Source organism: Diachasma alloeum, unplaced genomic scaffold (assembly GCF_001412515.2).
Source record: "Diachasma alloeum isolate Michigan unplaced genomic scaffold, Dall2.0 Dall_scaffold_00289, whole genome shotgun sequence".
Classification (NCBI taxonomy): Eukaryota; Metazoa; Arthropoda; class Insecta; order Hymenoptera; family Braconidae; genus Diachasma; species Diachasma alloeum.
Genome location: NW_021680428.1, coordinates 913,318 through 935,657, shown reverse-complemented (window position 1 = coordinate 935,657; position 22,340 = coordinate 913,318). Strand labels below are relative to the sequence as shown.

The 22,340-nt window shown below is 39.8% G+C and overlaps 3 protein-coding genes across 4 annotated transcripts in view; 2 read left to right on the top strand and 1 right to left on the bottom strand.

Moving 5' to 3' along the window:
• The window catches only part of LOC107039004 (serine/threonine-protein phosphatase 1 regulatory subunit 10), a 20,462-nt gene extending 3,976 nt beyond the window's left edge, over positions 1–16,486 (top strand). Inside the window, exons 4-8 of one of the 2 annotated variants that reach the window (XM_015258421.2) lie at positions 1,133–1,317; positions 4,504–6,182; positions 10,465–10,694; positions 13,861–14,189; positions 15,387–16,486. In XM_015258421.2, coding sequence (XP_015113907.1) covers positions 1,133–1,317; positions 4,504–6,182; positions 10,465–10,694; positions 13,861–14,189; positions 15,387–16,452 — 3,489 coding nt within the window. In that variant the 3' untranslated portion in view covers positions 16,453–16,486. Of the gene's footprint in view, positions 1–1,132; positions 1,318–4,503; positions 6,183–10,464; positions 10,695–13,860; positions 15,256–15,386 lie in introns of those variants that run through there. The other variant, XM_015258422.1, reaches the window with a different exon arrangement.
• A 1,431-nt stretch (positions 16,487–17,917) lies between these two features.
• Positions 17,918–19,325, bottom strand: LOC107039005 (RNA guanine-N7 methyltransferase activating subunit). The gene is made up of 2 exons (XM_015258423.1): positions 19,283–19,325; positions 17,918–19,200 (listed from the first exon to the last, which is right to left on the bottom strand). Exon 2 carries the CDS (start codon positions 19,162–19,164, stop codon positions 18,856–18,858), a length of 309 nt encoding a protein of 102 aa, XP_015113909.1. The 5' UTR covers positions 19,165–19,200; positions 19,283–19,325; the 3' UTR covers positions 17,918–18,855.
• Positions 19,326–19,736: 411 nt separating this feature from the next.
• Positions 19,737–22,340, top strand: part of LOC107038854 (lysosome-associated membrane glycoprotein 1) — a 6,908-nt gene continuing 4,304 nt past the window's right edge. Inside the window, exons 1-2 of the mRNA XM_015258160.2 lie at positions 19,737–20,076; positions 21,325–21,692. Of these exons, the coding sequence (XP_015113646.1) occupies positions 20,022–20,076; positions 21,325–21,692 (423 nt within the window). The 5' untranslated portion in view covers positions 19,737–20,021. The remainder of the gene's footprint in view (positions 20,077–21,324; positions 21,693–22,340) is intronic.

The following is a 22,340-nucleotide window of genomic DNA, read 5'->3' as shown; positions in this document are numbered from 1 at the left end:
TTTTTATTCATGTCCTAAACAATAATTAATTATAAAGATATTTATAACTTCATTTTAAGTTCGTTATAAACTCGTTTCTTTCCCAATTTTAAAGTAAAAAGTAATCATTAGTTATTATACTATAAAAAAATATTAGTAATGTTTTTTTCATTACAAATTTTTTAGACCTCTTTGTTTATTCTCTGAGCAATAATTATGAAAATACTTATAATTTCATTTTTAATTTATTATAAATTCATTAAATTTCCAATTTCAAAGTAATTATTAATTATGAAACTATATATTCGATTTTTTTGCTTTGCCAGTTTGTTTTTTAATAATTAATCATTTGTTTTATGAATCAAGATTAGTGAATTTTATTTAATTCAATTTTTTAAGGTTTTTATTCATGTCCTAAACAACAATTAATTATAAAGATATTTATAACTTCATTTTAAGTTCGTTATAAACTCGTTTCTTTCCCAATTTCAAAGTAAAAAGTAATCATTAGTTATTGTATTATAAAAAAATAGTAGATTTTTTTTTCATTACAAATTTTGGTGTTTTTTACGTGATAAAAAATCTTTTGGATGATTTTTAAAGAAAAAATGCATTAGCAATTCGGTTTATCAATCACTTTAATGTTAATGAATTAATTTAATGAACGATTAATGAATTTGACATTTTTGAATTTTTTTTAAAGCTCTTTATTTACTTCGTAAGCAATAATTAATGTTGAGCATATTTATAATTCCATTTTTAACTCATTGAAGACTCATTTCGTTCCCAATTTCAAAGTAGAACGTCTTTAATTACCAAAAATGATTAATCAGTGAATCGAAATTGAGGACAAGTTCAGCAAAATTACAGTCGATTCATTAAACTTTGTATTTGTTAAATTCATTTGCTCGTATTAACACATTAAATTATTAATTTTTCTACTTCTTTCTTCATATAGAATTCCTCGTACATTATATTCGCTGACGAACATAATATATAATTCAAAATATGTAATTAATTTAGATAATAATATGTAATTAAAATTAATCAACTAAAAAATCGTAATTATTGCCAATGAAATTAACATGAACGACTTTTTTTAAATTCCATTTTTGCAAAAAAAAACTTTATATTTTTCATTCATGTGTTGCAGCCACGCATTGACCCGTTGGCGTTGCTCAACTGCCTGAGCGTTTTATTGGGCCCAAGTGGAGGTATCAAGGGGACGAAGGAGGTCGATCGTTTGGCCACACTTATGACCAAATTTTCAAAGAAACTAGTGTCCAAATGCATCTACATTCAAATATTGAAGACTACAAGTACTGATTTGCTCAACCAGTGAGTACAAAGACTATTAAATAAAAAATATTGTTATGCTTATTATTTTTTATTAACAATGCACATGAAATGAAAAATTGCCGGCACTTGGATTCGAACCCACGACAGCAATATTGTTATCAAATTACGTGAATGGGAGGAAACGTTGAAAAAATATTTTTTCCATTCAAAAAATTCAACATTAAAGACATTAAAGTTACGATTGAATTCAACAGCATGTTGAGACGTGTCGGTATTCTCCTCTGAGGTATTGATACGATAGAAATATTAAACATGCTAGATTAAACGGACTCTGAACCATTGGGCGATTCACTACAGGAGTCGAACTTACTGATATGTGTCCGACAGCTCTAAAATTTCAATTAATCCCAGTTTAGTTTTAATTGGATGTCTAAGGCCATTTCCCACTTGTCCTTGAGGGACTGGAGTCCATAAAAGTCAGGAATGAATTGATAAAAGCTGACGAAATCACCAGAATGTTCCTAATTTCTATTTATTTTCGGGGAATAATTGAAGTCAGATTTATTTTGATTGATTTTTCTGTAATTTCAGTGAAAAAAAATTATTTTCATAAAGTTTTCAACAGCATGGAATATTAGATTTCAATACTGTTGGGGTAAATATAAAGATTTCAAGTGAAGACTTGATTTTGAGGAAAAAATCATATTTTTTAATGAAAAAATACGAAAAATGCTAATTAAATTAAAATTCAATTTAATTAAAAATATGCTAAATCAGCTGGAACAATTATCATGACCATTCAGATTTATTACGGCTATAAAAATAATGATTATTGCAATGATTGTTGTAAAAAAACTTTTAGAAATCACATTTGAAAAATTGAAATGAACGAAAAAATCCCCCAAATAACATTTTCTCATCTGTTTTTTTAGTTTTACCAAAGTTTAATTAAAATAAGATGTTGAAGGTCATTCACCCCTCGCTGTCAAGACACTAGACCCTAAAAAAATCACTGACGAATTTAAAAAACTGATAAAATCAGAATCTAATGTTGAACGAAAGCTCAAATCAACATGAAGAAAAAAACATCAATTATTGACATTCAGTATCATCACATTTGTTATCATTAGGATAAGGATGAGGGTATAAGTGGGATTCCAACAATTGAAATTGTAGAAAATGCCCTGAATAATATTCTCTCATCCTCTTCTCAATTTAATTTCTCTTTAATTTACCGCAATTAAATTAAATTGCAATGTTCAAGGGCATACGGCCCTAGTTTCGAAAACACTAAACCCAAAAAAAATCATTCGCGAATTTACGAAAGCCAGGAAAATCCAGAATTGAACAAAAACCCAATTTAATCATGAAGAAACGATTAAATCCGAAAAAAAATGGTATCTGAACCTCTGAAATTGCTGCAGCAATCATTATAATTATTGAAGTTTATTATCGTTATATTTATCATCATTATTCTCATTACCTTTGTAAAAAAAATCCCAGATCATAAATGGGATTCCAACAACTAGAATTGCAAAAAATCCCCTAAATAACAATTTTCTCATCCTCTCCTGCAGATTTACCTCAATTTAATTGAAATCTGATGTTCAAGGACATGAAAATCTCGCTTTGATACCCTAGAACCTGAAATAAATCGTTCATGAATTTACAAACGCTAAAGAAATCAGAATCTAGTGTCGAAGAAAAGCTCAAATGAACATAAACATAAAATTAAAAAAAAATGCTATATTAAACCTCAAGAAACTGTCGCAACAACCATCACAATTAATGTTTTTAATTATCCTATTTCCCATCATTATTCTAATTATCATTATAAAAAACAAATGATAAATAGAATTTCATGAATTAAAATAGGAGAGTAGATTTAACTTTAACGGTTGCAACAATTACAGTTGAAGTTGATTATCATTATTTTAATTAACATTATAAAAAAAAATGAATGGAATTCCACCAATAGGATATCCAAGCACTTAAATATTTTTTCTCCAGTGAAATCCTTTTCTACTTTAGTAGTCGAACATCAGAGCTTTCATTTGACCACAAGTTTCCGATAATTTTATAATGATTTTATTATTTAAATGACATTTAAATAATAAAATATTGAACAATAGATATCAATAGGTTGAATAGATATCGAACCGTTAGAAAACATTTTAAAAATAGAAAAAAAAATTAGAAAGTTTACTTTTTAGAGGAAGATTGATGAAATAATTAAACAATTGCAATTTTTGAAAATTGCGGGTATTTTTTATGAATAATTTATATTCAATCAATTTTCCACCACAAAAATAATTTGTCCGGAATCCTGACAAATCTATTCCCATTCAGAATTTTACCAGAAATCGATTTAATGCCTGAAAAATAAGCTGTTCAAAAGTTTAAACAATTACAATCATTTATTTACAAACAACGAGTGTTCAAAAAAATAATAATTCAATGCAAAATGTAATTTCAATGCCGCTGAATACTCACGATATTTTACAAATTCTTCTCACGAAATTTAATTGACGAATTTGATAACTTAAAATGGTTGAATCTCTAGTCTGGTTTATATCAACCTCTAAAATGTGTTTAGATATCCTTAAAATGGAAGAGAACCCTCCAAAAAACCTTTCATGATCCTCTCTTCTAGATTCATCATCTCCAACTGTTGCAACAATCATCACAGTTCCCATAATTTTCGTTAGGATCCGACAATTTTTGAAAACCTCACAAAAAGATTCTCAAACTGATCGCCTCCATTTTCCCTTCACGTAAACATTCAAGGCCACTGCCAGCTTTCCCAACCGTAAGATCGCTACGCACCCACTTTACCCCCATTTTACTCTTTAGTACCATTAAGTTTTCACGCGTCAATAAAAATCCAATTTTCGTTATCATAAAAAAATCCCAAAAGTTAAAGCTGAAGACGACCCCCCAAATAACCCTGTGCCCTCGTTTTTTTTTTTTTTTTTTTTTTTTTTTTAACATAAATATTATTAAGACTCGAAACCTGCAGGTTCATGCAGTCATAAAAACAGATATATATCCTCTCTTCTAGTTGTTTTTTTTTTTTTTTTTTTTTTTTTTTTTTTTTTTTTTTCTAATAATATTATTATTAAGGCTCGCAACCTGCAGGTTCATGCAGCCATAAAAACAGATATATATATATGCTTACACAGACGCCTGAAAACATATATAATGAGTAATTCTTGGATCTTCTAGATTTATGAGCACAGGTGGTTGGGACCTGATTCACGTATGGCTGACGGACGCGATTCTCGCGAAGAACTGGGCGCTGATCCAGGAGCTGCTGGAGCTCCTGCTGCTGTGCCCAGTGGACATAGCCCGGCTGAAATCTAACAACAACCCAAAGCTGATAAAAGGCCTGTCGAAGGAGGGCGCCCACCAGGGTGTGAGGCTGCTGGCGTGTCGCCTGGTGGAGCAGTGGCTGAAGATAGTCAAGGACTCGGTGCCCACCCCAGTGGATCCCCAGCAGACGATGGCCCCCAGCCACGTGATCCCCAGCAGCCAGCACCTGGGGCTGAAGCCAGAGTCTGACGAGGCAAAACCCAAAGGAGAAGTCGAGGGTAACGACATATCAACAGTCAAAGTTCAGGATTTAGTGGCGCCTGAGGCCAGCACTCCACCAGTTGACCAGCAGCAGTCCCAATTACACGATAAAATATCCATACAACCTGTTCAATTACAAATTGTCAATAAAACACTACCGGGACAGACTCAACCGACGCAAATGAAAAAACAATCGTTCGTCGTTGTATCGAATCCATCACAGAATCCACCGTCTGTGCCAGTTTATAAGATAACGATACGCGATGGTAAACAAGTATTGACTAAAGTCGAGACTGATGCTGCTAATATACAAAGCGTTGTTAACGATAGCCCTAAGAATGTTGATAGTACTGATACTGTGGTTGATAACGATGTTGTTATGAAGAGTGAGTGCGATGATGGGGATGTCGAGGGGAGTGCATTAGAGGATACGAAGGACAGTGATGGGACAATGTCAATTAGCTTTAAGGAAGATAATGTAGATGCGAAGGATGTTAAAGATTGTAGTGATAGTAAGTCTAATGACAAGGAGAATAGGGACGAGCTGAAGAAGGAGGAGAAGACGGGGGTGGAGAAGAAGAGCCATCACAGCTCCAAGGGGTCGAAGCATGGCTCGAGCTCGAGGTCTAGCTCCCACAAGTCACATCGGTCTAGCTCCAGCAGCTCCAGGGGCTCTTCTGGCAAGTCTTCCAGGGACAAGGACAGGCATCATTCCAGCAGGCACTCCAGCAGCTCCAAGGGCAAGTCCGAGAGGGAGAGGGAGAGGGAGAAGGAGAAGATGAAGAAGGATCAGGCGGAGAAGGACAAGGCCACATTGGAGAAGGTCCAGGGACAGTCGTTGAGCACGAAATTCGGAAAGATTCCCAAGAAGAAGAGCGACGAGGAGAAGACGGACAGCTCTGTGAGGAAGTCCTCCACTGACTCCAGGGACAGCTCCAAGGAGAACAAGGACAAGACTGATCCCAAGAAGGGGCCGGTGCAGGGGGTTCTTGAGAAGAAGAATATTTCCATTTCTATTGAGAATAGGAAGAACTCGCTGGACTCCTCGCGGCCTAAGACTGTCAAGACTTTTAATTCGAAATTTAGGTCCACTGGGCTCGAGGAGGAGGTCAAACCACCTCCACCGAGGAATGCTGGGAAGAAACCCGCGGGGACCAGTGGGAATGATAAGAGGGTGGTTTTACCGCCTAAGGCTCCGTTGAAGAGGTCCTCACCTTTGAGGGAGACTGCTGTCTCGGATAAGAGGGCCAAGTTGGCCATCGATGCACCTGTGACCACCCTCGGGGAGGACAAGAAGGGGGCTATTAAACTTATTCCAGCTAAACCAAAACGTAAGTTGTTGTTCATGTTTATTTATTTATTATTATGGGATTTATCAGGGAAAAACACTTGGAAAATCAGTTTTTTGTGGTTTTGTTCTTCGAAATTTGGAGTTATCTCGATGCTGAGGGGTTCTATGGGGAAATGGCAGAGGACATTTTTTGTGGGGAATTTTATGAGCTACAAAAATGGTCTTGTGACGTTTTTTCGTGGAACCATTTGTTTTCGGGGTAAATCGAGGTTTAAGAACTAAATGTGAAAAATTGATTTTGGTGAATATCACATTTTTCTGGGGGGAAATGTTTACGAGATAAATTAGGGAATTAATTCTTTATAGTTGTAAAACATTGTCATCGTTGATTGTTGTTTAAATGCGGTCAAGGCGTTAATTAACTCTGCATTCACGATTAATAATTAAGAATTGAGTTTACAGATCGTTTCATGGGATGGAAGGACTCAAATTCCTGGACCAGCAAATTCCCATTCTCCAGCAATGTCCATTCATCATTTATATTCATTATTTATTCATTTCATTAACAACATTAACTTCTAGATTACACTCTCATTCTATTTATTTATTAATTGAGAATTCATCAGTAAAAGAAATGAAGAAAACAGTTTTTCTGGTTTTGTCTTATTAAATTAAAAATGGCATTATCTCGACGATGAAGGGATTTATCAGAAAATGGCATAAGACATTTTTTGTGGGAAATTTCATAAGCTACAAAAATGATCTTGTGACATTTTTCCGTAGAACCCTTTGTTGTCGAGATAAATCATGATTTAAGGAGAACGAAATTTGAAAAATTGATTTAATACGTTTTTTTCTTTTATTAAACATCAAATTATTCTAGGGGAAAATATTCACGAGATATATCAAGGACTTAATTCTTTATAATTGTAAAACATTGTCATCGTTAACTATTCTACAAATATGTCCAAAGGATTGATTAACTCTGCCTTCATGATTAATAATTAAGAATTGAGTTTACAGATCGTTTCATGGGATGGAAGGACTCAAATTCCTGGACCATCAAATTCCCATTCTCCAGCAATGTCCGTTCATCATTTATATTCACTATTTATTCATTCCATTAACGACATTAACTTTTAGATCACAGGCCCACAGTTCCTCATCCAAAAAGTGAAGAGGAATTTCGTTCAGGTAAATCAGTCAGTTTCGGGGAAGAGGGGGAATAGTGCTGTGAATAAATCATAATGCATTATATATCGATTCGGAAATGTATATAATGTCGAAAGAGAATTAAAGTAAGTGACACGAGAAGATAAATTGTGCATCGTCCAGATCATCGATAAGGATTAATGTATGTCGTCCGGGTAAGGCACCAAATACCATTCGTTAATACAAAAAAAAATACAAAAATTTCTCATTTTCTTTTGTACATGTACATTCCATGCCTGTATATACGTGTAGACTTACATATAGGTGTGAAAAAAATGAGGTAAAACAATAAATTTATCATAAAAGTATAAAAAAATAGTTGAACTCTTAAGTTCCCGCACTAGCCCATCAAAAAGTAAACTTAATTCGAGAAAAATTGATTCCATGATGGAAGGACTGATGGGGGAGCCAGCTTTCAAGAGTATGGAGGACATGGGGGACGTCTGCGAGGTACCAACAAGTAGTACAGACCAATCATTCGTTCCTTCGTTCAACTTTTTGATGATAAAATCGAGGCAAAATATCATGATATTATGTTTTCAATCCTCATGTTCGTGAGAGCAATATTTCTTCTTAATTCTTCTGAAGCTCTCGATTTAGAAGATCTAGGGTTAATGTTTTTGTAATGGAACTGTAGACTTGTGCTGGATTGTGATGAGTGCGAAAAAAATTTACAGAAAAACGGAACGAATTCGGTAGAAAATTTTATTGGACTTTCCATTAGTTTTTGGTTGATTCTGTTGAAAAATTGAGTAGCTCACCTGCGTTTTTTTCTATTAAAATGTTCAGTGAAAAATATGGTATAGAAGGCTATAGAATTGGATTTTTCTACACAACTTATTCTATTAAAATATTCTCTATAAGACTCATCGGCTCAAATTTTCCAAGTTTTCGGGGTTTTAAACGGAAAAGAGAAAAAAAATAGAAAATTCATGTTGGGAATTTCTATAGAAAATGTCTCGATAGAAAATATAGAATTCGATTTTTCTACACTAATAAAAATAGTGAATGAAATTCATCTCGAGGAATTGCCATCGAAGTTGTTAAACTAGAATAAATTTAATCAAAATATGAAATTCTCAATGTTTTCCATAAAACAAAAAAAAATCGAAGCTTTGAAATTCCCGGATAGAATTGTCCAAAAATTATAATTTCAGTAGAAAACTACAAAAATTTTCCACCGAATTCACCATTCGTTTTCCTGTGAAATTTAATCGCTCGTGAAACGAAACTGTAGAAGGCGAGGATGTTGTAAAATGGACACTTTAATGTTTAAAAAATATTTAAAATATCTCACAAACAGATTTATCAATCGAACTCTAGATCCTCCCAAGAGGATAAACTGCGCTTTTAAGGATATCCAAGTACTTTCGCTATTTTTTCTCCAGCCAAACGCTATCCTTTCATTTGAGCCCCATTTCACCCTAAGTTTCACAATGATTTTATTATTCTATTTCATTATGTTACGAATTTTACAATGATTTCATTATTTAAACTTCGCAAGTCTTAATTTGAATTTCGATATTGAGCCGTCAGAAAACATTTTAAATTACGAGCATTTTCCACCATAAAAATCATTTTTTCATAATTGTAAAAAAGTATTCATATTCAGAATTTTAGCAGAAGTCGATTTAATGCCTAAAAAATGAGCTTTCCGAAAGTTTAAACAATTTTAATTATTTATTTATAAACAATTTTATGATGCTGAATATTTGTGATTATTTTCAAATTTTTTTCATGCAATTTAATTGACAAATTTCATGATTGAAAATGGTTGAATCCATAGTTTGGACTGTACTAAACTGTAAAAAATATTGAACCGTGAGAAAACATTTTAAAAATCTGAAAAAGAAGAGAAAGTTTATTTTTACAAGAAGCTTGAAATAATTTAAAAATTGCAATTTTTGAAAATTACGAAAATTTTCGATAATTAATTTACAAACAATTTTCCAGCATAAAAATCATTCGTTCGGAGTCGCAACAAATGTATTCACATTCTGAATTTTACCAGAAGTCGATTTAACGCCTAAAAAATAAGCTTTCCGAAAGTTTAAACAATTCCAATTATTCATTCATAAACAATCAATTTCCCCCCACAAAAATCATAAATGCAGAATCCTAAAAAATTATTTAGCGCCTAAAAAAAAATTTCCTAAAGTTTAAACAACTCAAATCATTTATTCCAAAACAAACGTTCAAAAAATTGATAATTCTTTGCAAAATCCAATTTTAACGCCAGAATATCCCCAATTATATTCAAATTTCCTCCCGCAATTTACTTAACAAATTTCCTAATTACAAACAGTCAAATACTACATTTTCACCTAAACTGCCAGATACTTGGACATCCTTAATTAAAAAAATCACGTCCTCAAACCCCGCGAGTCCCTCCCCCTTCAAAAAACTCAAGTGTCCGTTTTACCCCGTCCCCTCGCTGCCCTCGCCGGGAGCTGAGCCCCAGCCCCCAAATCGCCCGATCAGTGGACCCGATCCAGAAGCCATCCTCCACGCAGGGGAGGAAACCCGCTATCCTCACCGCCAACAATATCTATAAATACCACCAGAGCGTTACGTCACGCATTCAGTAACACCCGGTCATAATAACAATGTAATGACCGTTATTGATCCAGGATTATGATGCATTTTATGGAATAAAAGCGACGACAATTGATTTATTTATGCACCCAATCCCCCAAATTCTCACATTGCGGACGAGGAATTGAAATAAAATTCCCTCAATTTCCCTTCCGCAATTTCCCGTCCTCTCGAAATAACTTTTATTCTTGCAGAGAACTGCGCGATATCGCGCGCGAAGATAACTATTCATGAAGCTATAGGCGTCTCTCGATACGATTCACAAGAAGAATTTTTTCCGCATTTGTTGCAACGAGGGAGTGCGTCAGATCGTTTATTTACTTGAATTTATCACTTATTTATTCCACAGCAGCAACGGATGTCCCTCGAGCCTCGGCGTTTGCATGCGCTATTGAGTCTGAAAGAGCGGAGATAATAAAGTTCAACCGATGACAATGTTTTATGCTTTAATTTGTATTGAAGAGGTCTGGATCTGGGAACAGGGGATTTAAAGTATTGTCTGACGTATGTTGTAGCCATGGTTCTTCAGGAGAGCGACATGTTCATGGACGCTTTAACGGCTTCTACGAAGAGCAAAGAGCCGAGAAAACGAAAGAGGCGGAGCTCGCTGTCCAAGGATGATAAGGCGGATGGCAAGAAGACGGACGCTAATTCGATGGACGCCAAGGAGACAACACCACCGCCGTCAGCCTCGCCAACGGGGGCCGACGAACGCTCGCCGATATCGATAAAGCCTGACTTCAAAGTAAATATCTTCATCTTAAAGAAGAGAATAAAACGAGCCCTTTTGAATTCCCTCGAATTTCCCAGAAACTCCCTGAATTTTCTCGAAAATTCCAGAAACTTCTCGAGTTACCTCAAACCGTCTAGAATTTCCTAGAATTCCAATAGACGGCGCTGCACATAAGGACCGTCTCCCAAAATGCCCCCCACATTGAAACCATAGACTTATCCACGTCAAAAATTGAAATTCCTCGTGCTATGAAAGACCATTGCCCTAATAACGAGGACAAGGAGAAGTCTTTCCTTCTTTCTCGAATGTCTCGGAAACTCTTCCATTCCCTCGAATTCCCTAGAAACTCCTTGAATTCCCTGGAATTTCCCAGAAACTCCTTGAATTCCCTGGAATTTCCCAGAAACTCCTTGAATTCCCTCGAATTTCCCAGAAACTCCCTGAATTTTCTCGAAAATTCCAGAAACTTCTCGAGTTACCTCAAACCGTCTAGAATTTCCTAGAATTCCAGTAGACGGCGCTGCACATAAGGACCGTCTCCCAAAATGCCCCCCACATTGAAACCATAAACATATCCACGTCAAAAATCGAAATTCCTCGTGCTATGAAAGACCGTCGCCCCTAATAACGAGGACAAGGAGAAGTCTTTCCTTCTTTCTCGAATGTCTCGGAAACTCTTGCATTCCCTCGAATTCCCTAGAAACTCCTTGAATTCCCTGGAATTTCCCAGAAACTCCTTGAATTCCCTGGAATTTCCCAGAAACTCCTTGAATTCCCTCGAATTTCCCAGAAACTCCCTGAATTTTCTCGAAAATTCCAGAAACTTCTCGAGTTACCTCAAACCGTCTAGAATTTCCTAGAATTCCAGTAGACGGCGCTGCACATAAGGACCGTCTCCCAAAATGCCCCCCACATTGAAACCATAAACATATCCACGTCAAAAATCGAAATTCCTCGTGCTATGAAAGACCGTCGCCCCTAATAACGAGGACAAGGAGAAGTCTTTCCTTCTTTCTCGAATGTCTCGGAAACTCTTGCATTCCCTCGAATTCCCTAGAAACTCCTTGAATTCCCTGGAATTTCCCAGAAACTCCTTGAATTCCCTGGAATTTCCCAGAAACTCCTTGAATTCCCTCGAATTTCCCAGAAACTCCCTGAATTTTCTCGAAAATTCCAGAAACTTCTCGAGTTACCTCAAACCGTCTAGAATTTCCTAGAATTCCAGTAGACGGCGCTGCACATAAGGACCGTCTCCCAAAATGCCCCCCACATTGAAACCATAGACATATCCACGTCAAAAATCGAAATTCCTCGTGCTATGAAAGACCGTCGCCCCTAATAACGAGGACAAGGAGAAGTCTTTCCTTCTTTCTCGAATGTCTCGGAAACTCTTGCATTCCCTCGAATTCCCTAGAAACTCCTTGAATTCCCTGGAATTTCCCAGAAACTCCTTGAATTCCCTGGAATTTCCCAGAAACTCCTTGAATTCCCTCGAATTTCCCAGAAACTCCCTGAATTTTCTCGAAAATTCCAGAAACTTCTCGAGTTACCTCAAACCGTCTAGAATTTCCTAGAATTCCAGTAGACGGCGCTGCACATAAGGACCGTCTCCCAAAATGCCCCCCACATTGAAACCATAGACATATCCACCCTCAGACCCTCTTCCCTTTCAGTTCTATCAAGACACGTTGGCGACCGACGAGGACAAGGAGAAGTCTTTCCTTCTTTCTCGAATGTCTCGGAAACACTTGTATTCCCTCGAATTCCCGAGAAACTGTGAATTCCCTCGAATTCCCTAGAAACTGTGAATTCCATCGAATTCCCTAGAAACTCTGTGAATTCCCTAGAAACTCCTTGAATTCCCTGGAATTTCCCAGAAACTCCTTGAATTCCCTCGAATTCCCTAGAAACTCTGTGAATTCCCTAGAAACTCCTTGAATTCCCTGGAATTTCCCAGAAACTCCTTGAATTCCCTCGAATTCCCTAGAAACTGTGAATTCCCTCGAATTCCCTAGAACTCCTTGAATTCCCTGGAATTTCCCAGAAACTCCTTGAATTCCCTCGAATTTCCCAGAAACTCATTGAATTCTCTCGAATTCCCTAGAAACTCCTTGAATTCCCTGGAATTTCCCAGAAACTCCCTGAATTTTCTCGAAAATTCCAGAAACTTCTCGAGTTACCTCAAACCGTCTAGAATTTCCTAGAATTCCAATAGACGGCGCTGCACATAAGGACCGTCTCCCAAAATGCCCCCCACATTGAAACCATAGAAATATCCACGTCAAAAATCGAAATTCCTCGTGCTATGAAAGACCGTCGCCCTAATAACGAGGACAAGGAGAAGTCTTTCCTTCTTTCTCGAATGTCTCGGAAACTCTTCCATTCCCTCGAATTTCCTAGAAACTCCTTGAATTCCCTGGAATTTCCCAGAAACTCCTTGAATTCCCTGGAATTTCCCAGAAACTCCTTGAATTCCCTCGAATTTCCCAGAAACTCATTGAATTCTCTCGAATTCCCTAGAAACTCCTTGAATTCCCTGGAATTTCCCAGAAACTCCCTGAATTTTCTCGAAAATTCCAGAAACTTCTCGAGTTACCTCAAACCGTCTAGAATTTCCTAGAATTCCAATAGACGGCGCTGCACATAAGGACCGTCTCCCAAAATGCCCCCCACATTGAAACCATAGACATATCCACGTCAAAAATCGAAATTCCTCGTGCTATGAAAGACCGTCGCCCTAATAACGAGGACAAGGAGAAGTCTTTCCTTCTTTCTCGAATGTCTCGGAAACTCTTCCATTCCCTCGAATTTCCTAGAAACTTCTTGAATTCCCTCGAATTCCCTAGAAACTCCTTGAATTCCCTGGAATTTCCCAGAAACTCCTTGAATTCCCTCGAATTTCCCAGAAACTCCCTGAATTTTCTCGAAAATTCCAGAAACTTCTCGAAGAAACCTCTATACTCAGAAACTTCTTGAAGAAAACTCTATGAGTTTCTAGGTAATTCGAGGGAATTCAAGGAGTTTCTAGGGAATTCGAGGGAATGCAAGAAGGAAAGACTTCTCGATTACCTCAAGCCGTCTAGAATTTCCTAGAATTCCAGTAGACGGCGCTGCACCATTGCATATCCTCGTGCTATGAAAGACCGTCGCCCCTAATCGCGCCCCTCTTCCCTTACAGTTCTACCAAGACACGTTGGAGACCGACGAGGACAAGGAGGTCAAGGAGAAGGACTCCCCGGACTCCGAGAAGGATGAAGACCCCAAAGAGCCGCTCCGCCCGGAGAGTCTCGACGAGGACGAGGGCAGCCGCACGCCGACCAACGAAGAAGAGGTGGAGGACCCGAAGGCCCCGGCGTCCCCGGACGACCCGGAGGACCTCCCGCGGGCGCCCTCCAGCCCCAACCCGGAGATCCGCTACGTCGACGGCCTGCGCAGTGTTCTCCTCCTGCAGAAGCGCAAGGGCCCCAAGAAGAACCTCAAATGGAAGGAGGACCTGGAGTCGGTGAGGTACTTCGAGCTCGACGAGACGGAGCGCGTGAACGTCACGAAGACCTTCACCGACATGAAGCAGATGGAGAAGCAGGGGGAGAGGGAGGCCTTCCAGATGGCGCGGAAGCTCAACACCGAGGACGTGATGGAGGAGAAGACCCGGTGGCGGCTGCTCATCCCCATCGACCTACCCCCACCCCTGGTGGAGCCCGGGAAGGAGTCCAAGGAGAAGGACATCCAGTACGCGAGGGAGAAGGGCATCCTCCAGGCGTTGTACTTCAACCGGGGAATGATACCCGACTCCGCGGCCGAACCCGACGACGAGAGGCACCACGTCCCGGTGGACCCCAAGGTCATACCCCTGGACGATCTCACGGGGAACAAGGAGAGCGAAAAAGACTTCACGATGGTTCCCTGGCCGGAGCCGAAGCCCTCGCTGATCCCCCCGCCACCGCCGGTTGTCCCCAGTGTCTATCATCAGGGCTACACCCATCCCCAGGGGATGGGCCTGCCCCAGGGGATGCCACCGCCCCAGATGCCCATGCCCATGGGCCAGCCTGTACCCCCGGGCATGATGGGGATGAACCACATCGTTCCGGACGTCAGCGCCGGCGGCTGGAGGACTGGAGATGGCAAAGTTGTGGTGCCTGATGTCAACATTCCTGGCATGAACAACATGACGAATATCACGGGATTCCCACCACCCAACATGATGCCTCCACCGGGGATGTTTAATCATCAGGGGCATCATCCTGGCCATCAGAATCCTGAGGGCTTCCCGCCCATGATGATGGAGGAGGGGAACTTCGTGGGGCACATGCCCAATAATTTTCAGGGACCAGCCATGTTTGGGCCGGGGCCCAATTTCCAGGGACCACCGCCCAGGCCTGGCATGCGGGGGAGGGGGGGGCCCGGCTGGTTCAGGGGGGGCATGGGACCCATGAGGGGGGGGTGGCCGGCGAGGGGGAACTGGAGGGGGGGCAAACAACCACCGGTTTGCAGGCAGTTCAGCAAGAATGGCTTCTGCAGGGTTGGGGACAAGTGCCAGTATCTTCATCCTGGGGTTAATTGTCCACCTTTTTGAGGGGGGGCGGGGGTGGGCGGAGGGGTGGTATGAAACCACTCGGTTTTAAGGTTTTTTTGGGGTGGGGTCGAGGGCTCTTCCGCGGGGAGAAATGTATGGAAATTGTATTTTGGGGGGGGGNAGTCGGTGAGGTACTTCGAGCTCGACGAGACGGAGCGCGTGAACGTCACGAAGACCTTCACCGACATGAAGCAGATGGAGAAGCAGGGGGAGAGGGAGGCCTTCCAGATGGCGCGGAAGCTCAACACCGAGGACGTGATGGAGGAGAAGACCCGGTGGCGGCTGCTCATCCCCATCGACCTACCCCCACCCCTGGTGGAGCCCGGGAAGGAGTCCAAGGAGAAGGACATCCAGTACGCGAGGGAGAAGGGCATCCTCCAGGCGTTGTACTTCAACCGGGGAATGATACCCGACTCCGCGGCCGAACCCGACGACGAGAGGCACCACGTCCCGGTGGACCCCAAGGTCATACCCCTGGACGATCTCACGGGGAACAAGGAGAGCGAAAAAGACTTCACGATGGTTCCCTGGCCGGAGCCGAAGCCCTCGCTGATCCCCCCGCCACCGCCGGTTGTCCCCAGTGTCTATCATCAGGGCTACACCCATCCCCAGGGGATGGGCCTGCCCCAGGGGATGCCACCGCCCCAGATGCCCATGCCCATGGGCCAGCCTGTACCCCCGGGCATGATGGGGATGAACCACATCGTTCCGGACGTCAGCGCCGGCGGCTGGAGGACTGGAGATGGCAAAGTCGTGGTGCCTGATGTCAACATTCCTGGCATGAACAACATGACGAATATCACGGGATTCCCACCACCCAACATGATGCCTCCACCGGGGATGTTTAATCATCAGGGGCATCATCCTGGCCATCAGAATCCTGAGGGCTTCCCGCCCATGATGATGGAGGAGGGGAACTTCGTGGGGCACATGCCCAATAATTTTCAGGGACCAGCCATGTTTGGGCCGGGGCCCAATTTCCAGGGACCACCGCCCAGGCCTGGCATGCGGGGGAGGGGGGGGCCCGGCTGGTTCAGGGGGGGCATGGGACCCATGAGGGGGGGGTGGCCGGCGAGGGGGAACTGGAGGGGGGGCAAACAACCACCGGTTTGCAGGCAGTTCAGCAAGAATGGCTTCTGCAGGGTTGGGGACAAGTGCCAGTATCTTCATCCTGGGGTTAATTGTCCACCTTTTTGAGGGGGGGCGGGGGTGGGCGGAGGGGTGGTATGAAACCACTCGGTTTTAAGGTTTTTTTGGGGTGGGGTCGAGGGCTCTTCCGCGGGGAGAAATGTATGGAAATTGTATTTTGGGGGGGGGGCGTGGATTCTCAGACGAAAGGGATGATAAAATCGCGGAGATTGCTTGTCATATTTGCTCATTTGGGGAGATTGGGAGAAACGAGTTTGAAGTGATTTGAGTGAGGGGAATAATTTTTAGAGATGGTTGAAAACACGAGGTGGCTGACAGATGCGGGCGCCATCTTGTTTGGAGATTATTATAAAGATGGCGGCGCTCGCGCCTCGTATTTTTTAAAATTCTTTGAGATCGGTGAATGGGAATGAAAAAATATGGAGGATTGTTTGAGAAATTTATTCCCTTTCTGAAAAATGGGTAGGACGATTACAAGGTGATCTGAAGAGGATGAATAATTTTAAGAGATGTTTGAAAATACGAGGTGGCTGACACATGTGGACGCCATCTTGTTTGGGTACGCCTTCAAAAATGGCGGTGCTTGCACCTCGTATTTTTAAGAATTCCATAAAATTATTGAAAAAGAGATGAAAAATATTGAGAGTAACTTGAAAAATTTGTTCCCTTCCAAGGAACTGGATAAATCAACTCGAAGATAATCTGAAGGAAATAAATAATTTCAACAGGTGTTTGAAAATGCGAGGTGGTTTCCCGACTTATGCGCCATTTTGTGTAGATACCCCTTCAAAGATGTCGCCCCCATCACCCCGTATTTTCAAACATTCTTAAAAATGATTAAAAAGGAATGAAAAATCATGAAGAAAAGTTTGAAAAATTCGCTCCTTTTATAGAAACTAAATACACTGCGTTGAACATTATCCAAAGAGGATAAATAATTTTAATAAATGTTCGAAAACGCGAGGTGGTCGCCAGCCGTGGGCGCCACCATCTTGTTTCACCCCCTATGACTGAGAATTCACGCTTGAATGATTGATATCTCATGAACAAATGATACGATTTGAATAACTCAAATGTCTGGAAAAATATCTTCAAAATGAAAAAAAAATGATGATTAACACGAATAATTTGAAATACATTTTGATACATTTCTTTTCCACGTGGATTGGGTTCAATAATCGTGCAATCAGAGGTGGAGATTATTGTTGGGGTGTTGATAATGCGTTCTGTGATAGAGTTTTTGCCTCGCCGGGTCTACTGCCTCCCAGAGAATATTAAGACGATGTTTCCAAGAAATGTCGCTCCATGCATCAATTTTTTAAATATGTACATAAGATGATGCACTGTATATAGAAGTAAGATAAGAGACGGTTATCAGAGTCTACTTCCATGAGACTGTTATTTTAGGGACTAGGGGACAACTGAGGGAATTGTAAAGCACTGCTGTCACTTTGCGTTGATGAATGCCATGGATCGAGGGAGAATTATAATATCAATGAGTAATTTATTCCTATTAAGCTGAAACATGGGTTTATTGATGTAGTGATTTGTAACTTATGTGTGTATAGTTTGTGGTAAATCCTATGTTGGTAAATTTATTACAAAACAGCAGGCGTTATGCTGATATTAACGTAATTAACGTATGGACATTATGTTGTTGGTAGACGACAATGCTTGATTGATGAAATACATTGATAATTATTTTTCAATTGGTTTTTACGTCTTTTATTGTTGGAATCCAGCAAAATGGACACTTCAGACATTTCTTTGAATATTCATAACTCAGAGATAAATTCACTGTCAGAGCTCATTGCAAATAGTTGTTATTTATTGACAATTAAATGAAGTTCTAAAATTTGGAAAATAGTATGAAGTGCCCATTTTGCCCCCTCGGCCCCTTTTTTCCAAATTTTTGACATTTTTTTATTGAATGGAATAGTTTTAGCTGAAAATGTTATTAATGATTATTTTATAATGAGACTTTTTAAACAGTCGAAAAAATCCAAACTGAACATTTTTTTTCATTTTGTTAATTTTGAATTACTTTTGACCAAATGATACGATTTTAATAAGTTTGTGCTCATTTGAAAGCTTGGAACATATCTTGAAACAGTCTCAAAATTTTTTAGATTCCACTCAGACATTCTCGAGTTATTGACGATTATTTTAGAATGACTTTTCAAACATTTGAAAAAATGCAAATATTGAACGTTGTTTTTTCATTTTCTAAATTTGGAATAACTCCGGACCAAATGATCCGATTTTAACGCGTCTGCGTTCATTTCAAAGCTCAAAAAAATGTCTTCAAAAAGTCTCAGAACGTTTTCAATTCTACTCAACCATTCCCAGGGAATTATAGGATATTACTTAATCATCTTGTGATCGAATGATATAATTCTAGTAAATCTGTCTCGAAAAAGTCATGAAGTCATCGAATCTCCCTGCCCCACCTCAGTAAGGTCTCGAATATTTCCTCTGACTCATGTGATGCCTTCCGTGTCTGTCACTCCTGTCATTCCTCTCGTACCTGTCGTTGTTCCTCCTGTCCCTGTTATCCCAGTCTCTGCGTTTTCCCTGGCGCCAATCGAACTGTGGCCTCCTCGGTTTATTGTACCAGGGATCGACAATCGGTGGCTTCGCTCTCTCCGTATTCATGTACTTCACAAATTCTGCGTCATCGTCCGTGTAACGATATTTGAACTCCTCCTCGGAGCTCTCGAGGAAGCTCTCCTGCTCCTCCGACAGAAACTGCTTCCCCATTTTATTTTATTTGTTCAACAATGGAAAGCGCTGATCCTGAGGAATGTCATTGCCACATTATTATAATTATGCTCATGATTAATTGCTCGTTATTGTTGTTATTGTTATGACTACAGACCGATAAGCGAAGGCTAGTTCCAGCTGCGTGTGCTCGATATGACATCGATTCTTACTTATTTCGATACTTATTTGGGTCGATATATTGGAGGAATCGATCTCGTGCCTATATCGATATTTAATCGAAAATGATTTTTATATCGATATCGATTTTTATATCGATATTTAATCGAAAATGATTTTTAATTTTTTTTTGTTCTTTTTTTTTGTAAAATAAAAAAAAAAGATTTTTTACGTTTTTTAAAATTATTCTACATATCGATGTTTTCGATATCGATTCTGCATGCGATAATTTTTATCGATACTTCTTCGACTTATCGACTCAAAGCGGCGATGTTCACACATCGACGTTTTGAGTATCGACATCACGAGCGCCGACGTTGATCGATACTTTCGCGAATTGTCGACCAGCGGTCACGCCGTAACTCGTTACACTTCGGTAATCCTCGTAGCATTATCTCTCCCTCTCGGCATCGCTCGTCCCCTGCAGCACAAGTTCGTAGTTAGCTGTTAGGATAACAGACCAGAGACACGACTGAGGGGAATCAAAACTTTTGTCTGCCATTTTAGAACAAATCAGCGGTACATGGACAGCTCGCCGAGAGCTTTAAGCCATTGAATAGTGTTACGCGAATTAGGTTTAACGTTTTCCAGTTGCCTTGAGGGTTATTCCTAGGGTGAGGTGGCAGTTCCAGGGTTTGCGGTATCGAAAGACTCGTGAGAATTATCGTCTGGAGAAGATGAAGCTACTGACGACTGCAGTTTTCCTCTGCTCGGCGATGCTCCTCGTTTCTGGTAAATTATTTTTCATATTTACGGGGCTCTTGGGGCCAGAAGGGCGCACGAAATGGCGCACGTTCATTGTTGGAGACGAGAAAGCAAATCCAATGAAATTGAATCGAGGGGAATTCGGGGGCTTTTTATTTGCGAGGAATTGAAGGTTAAATTCATCGCAAATGCAGTGACATGGCGATTATTTAGAGATTTTGCAATTGTCGGGGAGTCGATCCCTTGGGAGGCTCGGAAAATACAGGGGCAGGGGCTTGGAACTGGTTTTCGAGTGATAACAGGAGCTGAAGCTATGATTCATCCCATTGGCTCAACCGTTTTTTCATTCACGCATTCGCGAATGTTCGAAGGTTTTTGTAAACTTGTTGGAGGCTTCATAGCACCGATAATTTTTAGATAATGGCGGTGACGGTTCTAGAAAATAGCGACGGATGCAAAACTTTCCGGTGATGGAGATTTTTTTTTTCGTGGGAGTCTGGGGGAAATTAATTAATTGCACATGAGGAAAATTTTGAGAGAATTGGCTTCGATGGTTGGGGAGGGGTGGGGTTGGGAGTCTTTGTTTTTGGGGCCAGCGAGAGGTGACGGGGGAGGAACATTTTTTGAATTTTTGTCTATTCGAGTTTTTGCAATTGTCGGATTTTGCGATTGCTAAATATAGTTTTCGGAATGTTTCGGCGAATGTGGGTTATCTGGCGAGGAAATGATGCGATTGGGGTGAGTCACATGCAGTTTTGAAGATTATGAAAAAACCTTCGAAATGAAAGCAAAGTCGGGGAATTTGACTCTGCGATTCCCGAGATATTTTAGATTGAATGATACGACTTTTACGAAATGCAGAATTTGTCGTTTTAATTGGGATTTTATTCAATACTGAATATTTCCTGACGAAATGATGGGATTGGGGTGAGTCACATCCCGTTTTGAAGATTATGAAAAAACCTTCAAAATGAGAGCAAAGTCGGGGAATTTGACTCTGCGGTTCCCGAGATATTTCAGATTGAATGATACGACTTTTACGAAATGCAAATTTGTCGTTTTAATTGGGATTTTATTCAATACTGAATATTTCCTGACGAAATGATGGGATTGGGGTGAATGACCTCTCATTTTAAAGATAGTTAAAACCCCTTCAAAAAGAAAGAAAAAATGTCGAATTCGCCTCTGCCAGTTCCGAGTTACTCCCAATTGAATGTCGTAAATTCCTAAGGAAAAGGGAAATTTCAATCATCTCTGGACACTGTTGAATTCCAGGTGATGGATCAGACGTCAAAGTACCACCAGAACCGATAACTACCTCTCCTGCCCCACTCACCACGACAAAACCTCCCACAACCACAACTCCCACGACAACCACTACAGCAAAAACTACGACACCGGCGACAACAACTACTCCAAAACCAACTACAACAACTCCAAAAACGACGACAACAGCACCACCAGACACAACGACAGTAGCTCCGAATACAACAACCGTTGCTCCCACGACGACGTCGGCTCCACCGACCCCAGCACCAGATCCAAAACCAGGAAAATGGGTGGTCAATGGAACAAACACAACGTGCATTGTTCTTCGTATGGCTGCACAGTTTAATGTTACGTATGTGAATGCTGATAACAAGGTAAATACGAGACACGTTCTGGCGATATGAAGCAAAGTCTTCGGTTTCAGATTTATTCAGAAGTGATAAGAGTCCTTTGTTTGAATTTTTTTTTGTTTGGAGAATTTTTTTTTTTTATTTTGGGGGTTTAGCAGTTTCTGGTGTTTTTTTTATTGTTTTGAGGAGTTTTAATTAATTTTTAATGAAGTTTGTTTTTGTTTTTAATTGATTTTTTATAGAATTTTGGGGTTTATTAGTTTGTCATGTTTTTTTAATAGTTTTGGGGAGTTTTAATTAATTTTTAATCGAGTTTGTTTTTGTTTTTAATTGATTTTTTATAGAATTTTGGGGGTTTGTTAGTTTGTGATGTTTTTTTAATAGTTTTGAGGAGTTTTAATTAATTTTTAATCGAGTTTGTTTCTGTTTTTGATTAAGTTTTTATATAATTTTGGGGGTTTGTTAGTTTGTGATGTTTTTTTAATAGTTTTGAGAAGTTTTAATTAATTTTAAATCGAGTTTGTTTTTGTTTTTGATTAATTTTTTATATAATTTTGGGGGTTTGTTAGTTTGTGATGTTTTTTTTAATAGTTTTGAGGAGGTTGAATTAATTTTAAATCGAGTTTGTTTTTGTTTTTGATGAATTTTTTATATAATTTTGGGGGTTTGTTA